The 6,184-nt window shown below is 37.6% G+C and overlaps 1 protein-coding gene across 1 annotated transcript; it reads right to left on the bottom strand.

Moving 5' to 3' along the window:
• Positions 1-4,453: 4,453 nt before the first annotated feature.
• LOC110025301 (late embryogenesis abundant protein At1g64065-like) lies at positions 4,454-5,213 on the bottom strand. Its single transcript, XM_020725716.1, has one exon. It carries the CDS (start codon positions 5,211-5,213, stop codon positions 4,515-4,517), a length of 699 nt encoding a protein of 232 aa, XP_020581375.1. The 3' UTR covers positions 4,454-4,514.
• Positions 5,214-6,184: the final 971 nt, after the last annotated feature.

The raw sequence follows: 6,184 nt of genomic DNA, 5'->3' as shown, positions 1-6,184 counted from the left end.
CCCCCCCCCATTAAACTTTATTCTTCTTTCCCATCAGGAAAGAATAATTTTAATTTCTCTTTGACGAATTTGTTCCATCTGCTTTGAATGGTTCAAAAGGCGGGAGAGAAAGAGGAAGACGAAGAGGAGAGTCGAGCTCGATATGATGAGGGAGGAAGAAGACAAATATCTCAGCAGTTCAGGCGGCCAGGGGACGTTGTCACTGTTTTTTTTAAGAAGTTTCATGATTTCATCAGCTAGCCTAGAAGCCTGTGCTTAATAATTACTGTACTAATATATATATATTATGCTTTATGAATGGATTGATAAAAAATATATTTAATGAAGATTGGATCTTTATTATTCTATTTCATGGACTTGACTTGTTAGGTTGGGTTGCATTTGATAGGAAAGCAGGGAGGTACAAAGACTGGAACAGTAAAGCTTTGACGAACAGCTTTTTTTGTTTTATCTTTTATAAAATAGGATTGACTCGCAGCTTAGAGGAAAAGAAAGCGGACCGCATGGTTTCAGCGTAGTTTCCCATGTGGAGGTTTTGATTTTGTGTTTGTTTTGGTAAAGAAATTTCAGGAAAAAAAAAAAGAGTTTTTTCTTTGAGCAATTTATAAAAAGAGCTATTTTTAATTAACTCATTGATATAATTTAAAAAAATTATTCTTTTCAAGCATATTTTGTAAGCTTTATGGGGGCTGGGGAAGTCGGCCCGGTTAGAAGGTTTGTAATGGGCTGTATAGCGTGAGGGCCGGCCCAAGCTAACTTTTCTTTTAGAGCGTGTGTTGGACGCTTTCTCTTTTCGCATTGATCGGTAAAAGCTCTTTACACCGCTTCTCTATCGCTTTATGGAAAAACTATTAGTAAAACTCGACCGGCTTTCTCTCGCTTCCACTCCCTCGGCTAAAGTCGAATCCAAGAGAAGGGAAGATGAGAGATAATTTCTCTCATGATTTTCATTCTTCTATTTTATTTATTTTATTTTTGGGCATAATTGCGTAAAGAGCACCTGAAATATTAATATTTACAAATCAATTATTCGTGTAATTTTTTGAACTATCAAATTGATGAATTTATGCGTAAAAAATGCACACTAATAAAAATAAGATAGGGGTCTTTCTAGTCTCTTAGACCCATTTTATTCATAAAATAATCTCATATAATAGAGTGGATATAATATTTGAAGTTATATATTTGCCCTTGCATAGCTTTAATGCAGGTATGAGAATAACAGAAGAAGGTGATGATGGAAAGAGGCAGAAGAATAGAAAAGTAGTGCTTTACTTGATTATTCATCACCACATACATGAGAATAACTTGAGGCCTGTTTATAAGTTGAGACACACTTTTAAATAACACAAGAGTAGAAATGACATAATACAATATGTGTATAATTAATATAAAACCTATTCTTCTTAGTGGAAACCCTTGGAGATGAATCAGGACATCGAGAAGTGGTGAAGGAGATCTGCAGAGCACCCAACATCAAATCTATGTTAAAATTGGAAGGAATCAGGATAGTAGCCTTTTAGCGGTCATTATAGGGGTATTTATGATATTTTGAGTGTATGAAGCTTGTCGTTAGATTGCTTTCTAGCTTGGTCGGCTAAGTTTGATTGGCTTTGGGTCGGTAGGGTCAGCTTGGTCGATCGAAATAGGCCGGTCATCCAGGTCGAGTAGTTCGTCGAGGCTGCGGGTTTTCCCTACTTACCTTCGGTGTGTTAGGGCCCATTTGATCATATACTACTATATACTAATTTTATAGATCTGATGAGTCTGAATCTATCTTATAGGCTGAAAATAGGATTTAAGAAGTGTTGTGGATTTGATTTTTCTAAATTTTGTGTTAAATCATACCAAATTCTACAAACAGTCTGGCAACATATTTTAGGATTTAAGCATGTTATTTTAAATATGATTTAAATAAGAATAAACGATAGGTAGGTAGAAATAGATTACATGATGTACAACAAAAGGTGGCTGATCGAGCCAACTATAGCATGAAAAAAGGTAGTCCGAGTGACTAGGGGTTTCGGCGACCAAACCAAATCATTAGTCGATCGGATTAGGTTTTTCAACTTTCCATCCGAATTTGGAAAAAAATAATACGAACCACTGGATCCAAGAAACTGACAGGGAATGGTGATCGAACAATAGTCAAGTGAACCCAAAAGGTCCGCCGACGACATCTTATTTGTGGATAGCTAACTGAGACTTCTTGTACAAAACTCGCCGACATACCATGACAACCTAAAGAGTCGGCCGACCCAAAATGAACACCGGACATCAAGCTTACAAAATCAAGATTTCGCGATCGAGTAATCCAAGGTTGGGGTCGAGCAGATTAAGCATAATGAGAGTGGTGCTTGTCATCTTACAGTAAATAATAATCTTGCGACGGTTGAAAATCATTAAGCATAATAAACACTGCTATTCTTCAGTTTTCTAAAAGATATGAAGTGACTACCTCCAATTCATTTCTTACAAATAAATAATAGATTAAAAATAAAATTATATTGAAATCGATGAACTTAATATCTCAAACATGCATTATATATATATATATATATATTTGATTTAGATGCTACACTGTTAGAAGAGTTAATATAAAATCATCCTATTTTAAATATAATAATTATAAGATTTGTATGTAAATTATCCTATCTATTCTAACTTGCTTGTATGTTAAGGCCTTTATCATCATCTTCTATCTCATCTAATTTGTCATCTTGCCATATTCATGCCTATATATGTACATACAAAATGCTTTTCTAACTCATTTTCTCAATGTTGAAGTGAAGAGTGAATTCAACAAAGCAAAGACTAAAGATAATGAGATTTGTGTGAAAAAGAATATATATTTGTGATTGTTGAGAAATTAAGGCAAAGAAACACAAGAATCAATAGAACAATTAATAAAGAACACAAGGATTTAACGCCTATGTCCTCAGAAGCAATGAGCGACAGCGGCCTTTCGATTTCTTGATAGCGATACATCCTCTTCGGGTTACAAATACAACACATATATAATTATAAAATTACCCTGTACTATACCGCGGGCTGCCCCTGCACCCCACCCACTTTTCTAATTGGAAGATGCTTCCGCTCGCGAGCTCCGCTCCGCTCTAGTATCTGTCTCTTATCTGGTAACAGTTATTATCTACTTATTTTTTTCATAATTATTTTTAAAGATACATGCAAATTGACGAATTAACTATTCTTTTAACATTTCATGGTGAATTAGTCAAATTGTGATAAATTAATAAATTTGTCAAGTCATTGTGAACCAGCTAAAGTCAAGAGTAAACTTGCAGAATTCTAAATGAGCATTCATCAAAGCTTAGACCAATTCGTCCAAACTTTGGTCTATTTTCCCAATTTGAAAGATTAATTTGGGGACTTTCACGAAAGAAATTGATGACTTTTCAACAAATCAATTACAACTCAAAATTCTCAGCTCTAATGCAATGAGGCCACCCTACCTCATCTTTTTTTATAGCAAGTAACCAATGAATTTTGCTATTTACTTATTGCACCATGTGATTTATTATGTACCCTATCTCTTAACTCCCAAAGCTCAGTTCAAACTTTTAAAGCAGTGTGTCACCTCCTAAAAGAGCCCTTATGGGTGGTGGGCAGCCCAGGACTTAAATACTGCTTTTCGGCTCTACACCTAGCCAATGTGGGACTATTTGTCCGTGACATTCTCCTCCACCCAATCACGTGACGCCCTCGTCACGGATCGGCTCCACCGGATTGGCTCCACCGAGGGTTCCACTGGACCATGGAGAGTCCACACACTTGGCAGGCAATAATCTGCTCTGATACCACTTGTCACCTCCCAAAAGAGCCCTTATGGGTGGTGGGCAGCCCAGGACTTAAATACTGCTTTTCGGCCCTGCACCTAGCCGATGTGAGACTATTTGTCCGTAACAAGTGGGTTGTGACTTGTGAGAAGGCGAGGGCTGCCAAAACGGTCGGTTGTTTGTGAATAATTTTTGTTTGGTATATTAAGAAGCTCGTGTTTGATTCGTTTGCTAAGCAAATGAGTGAACATGAACAATTTTTCTTTTGGGCTCGATATATAGATGAGTTGAACACGAACCAAGATTTGCTCGCTTGTGTTCGGCTAATTTTGGCTTGAAATAATTAAATTGATCATAAGACTACAAAGATTTGTAATTAATTAAAACAATTATTAAATTGTATTTAAATGATTTTTAATATAAATAATATGATTTAATTCTCCCTCTTACTCTTAACATCCTACAGCTATGTGTTTAAGGTTGTCGAAAAGACTTTTTGTTCATGAACAACTCGTGTTCGACTCATTAAACACAAGCATGTTTTTCGTGTTTAAGACATAAATTTTGATTTTTCAGTTAAAAACACCAAACAAATTAATGAAATTTAACCAAAAAAAGAATTAAAAGAATAATAATATACAAAATAAACCCTGAAATTTAGAAAACAATCACAATATTCAACTTGCTTATGTACAAAAATAAAAATAAGATTCAAAATCATTGGACATGCGCAGAGCACAATTGATTGGTAATGTTTTTGCTAAAAACCTGCAAGGTAAAACTGCAATTAAGAAGAATGTGCATGTTCAGTTTGTAAACCCCCATCACATTCACCCGCCCCCCAATGTCCGTATAGCTGCTCATATTCACCTCCCCGTCAAACAAAACCGATCCCGTCGCGTTCGTGTCCAGCACCACCCGATCCGCCAAAACATCCACCGTCACGTTCATCCTCGCCGTCCGATACGCCCTCACGTTCCCGTCCGGCGCGTATGCGACGCCCACCGTCTCCCCGCCGTAGAAGAAATCGGTGGTGCTGTTCTCGAACCTGAATGAGGCGACATTAGGGTTCTTGATGGAAATATCGGCGGTGAGGGTGGCGTTGACGGAGAGGGTCGGGTCTTCGATGGTGCCGACTCCGGGGACGAAGAGCCGGTTAACGCGGAGATTGTTCATGGTGAGTTCGGGATCTTTGATTTTGAAAACGGTGAGTGCGAGGACGAGGATGGTGACGCCGAGGAGGACGAGGGTTGCGCCGCAGCAGCCGCCGCACCAGAGCACGCATCGGCGGGGGGGGGGGGGGGGGGGGTTAGTGTTTAGGGTGGATTCTTCGTCGTGGATGAAGGAGATGGGATGATGGATGGGGGGAGAAAGATGGGCGAGGGGGGCTTCCTGCTCTTTGTTGCTCGTATCCATGTCTAGGGTTGAATGGAGGGGATTAATGGAGGGGCGGGGATTTATATAATGGGGATGGGAATTTCAACATTTGCTGACTTTTTCTTATGATTTGGTATTTGTTTAAGAGTAATACTTTTTCCAACTTATCAAAATTACATCTTTTTCAATTTAAGCTAAGATGCGGCATTTACATGAATGGCGCGGAGTTTTTTATGTAATTGCATATGTAAAAATTAAATTTTTTATGTTCACATGCATGATGATTGAAATGTTAATATTTCATCAAAAAAAAATTTTAATCCATTGAGTTATAAATTCTACTTTAGATAAAACACGTCCCGAGGGTTGGAGTCGGGAGAAGAAGAGTAGGAGAGAGAAGGGCTAATAAAGAATTCTTTCTAGAGAAGAAACTGAGAAAAGTGTCGTTATCCATCGTTGGGACTCCTATCTATAGGATACCTTTTTGTACAATCATAGAAAGGAAGAACGATCATGAAAATGTCTCTTAATTAACGAAAAAAGAGAACGATTATGAAAATCACCCTTTTTGCAGTTAACACGTTAATTTAATACAAGATTCATGCTGCTATTTAAGTTTTATGTAACTATCATTAGCAGATTGATGCATTACATTCAGACGTCCAGAGCGACCGCTGGACTAGCTCGACAACTGACATATTCAAGAGTGATGAATCCTGCAATTCCTAGTATACTTGTGGTCGCTCATAGCAGTGGGTTGACTGTTGTTCAGTGTGATGCTTTCGACTCTTGTCACTACGATCATTCCCTCGATCATCGCGACTCATTGCTTTGATTTCCCAACCGTAGTCCTTAGCCGCCTAATTGCTTTGATGTCCCAACAGTTGTCCTTAGCCACCTAATTGCTTTGAGATTCGTACTAACAATTTTGGTATATACAGGATAAAACTCAATTTTAAAATTCATTAATTTTAAATTCTTTAATTTATCATGCTAATATATATATATAT

Source organism: Phalaenopsis equestris, unplaced genomic scaffold (genome assembly GCF_001263595.1).
Source record: "Phalaenopsis equestris unplaced genomic scaffold, ASM126359v1 Scaffold000297, whole genome shotgun sequence".
NCBI classification, from domain to species: Eukaryota; Viridiplantae; Streptophyta; class Magnoliopsida; order Asparagales; family Orchidaceae; genus Phalaenopsis; species Phalaenopsis equestris.
Note: the sequence above shows the minus strand (reverse complement) of the source record. Positions and strands in the feature narration are given on the sequence as shown.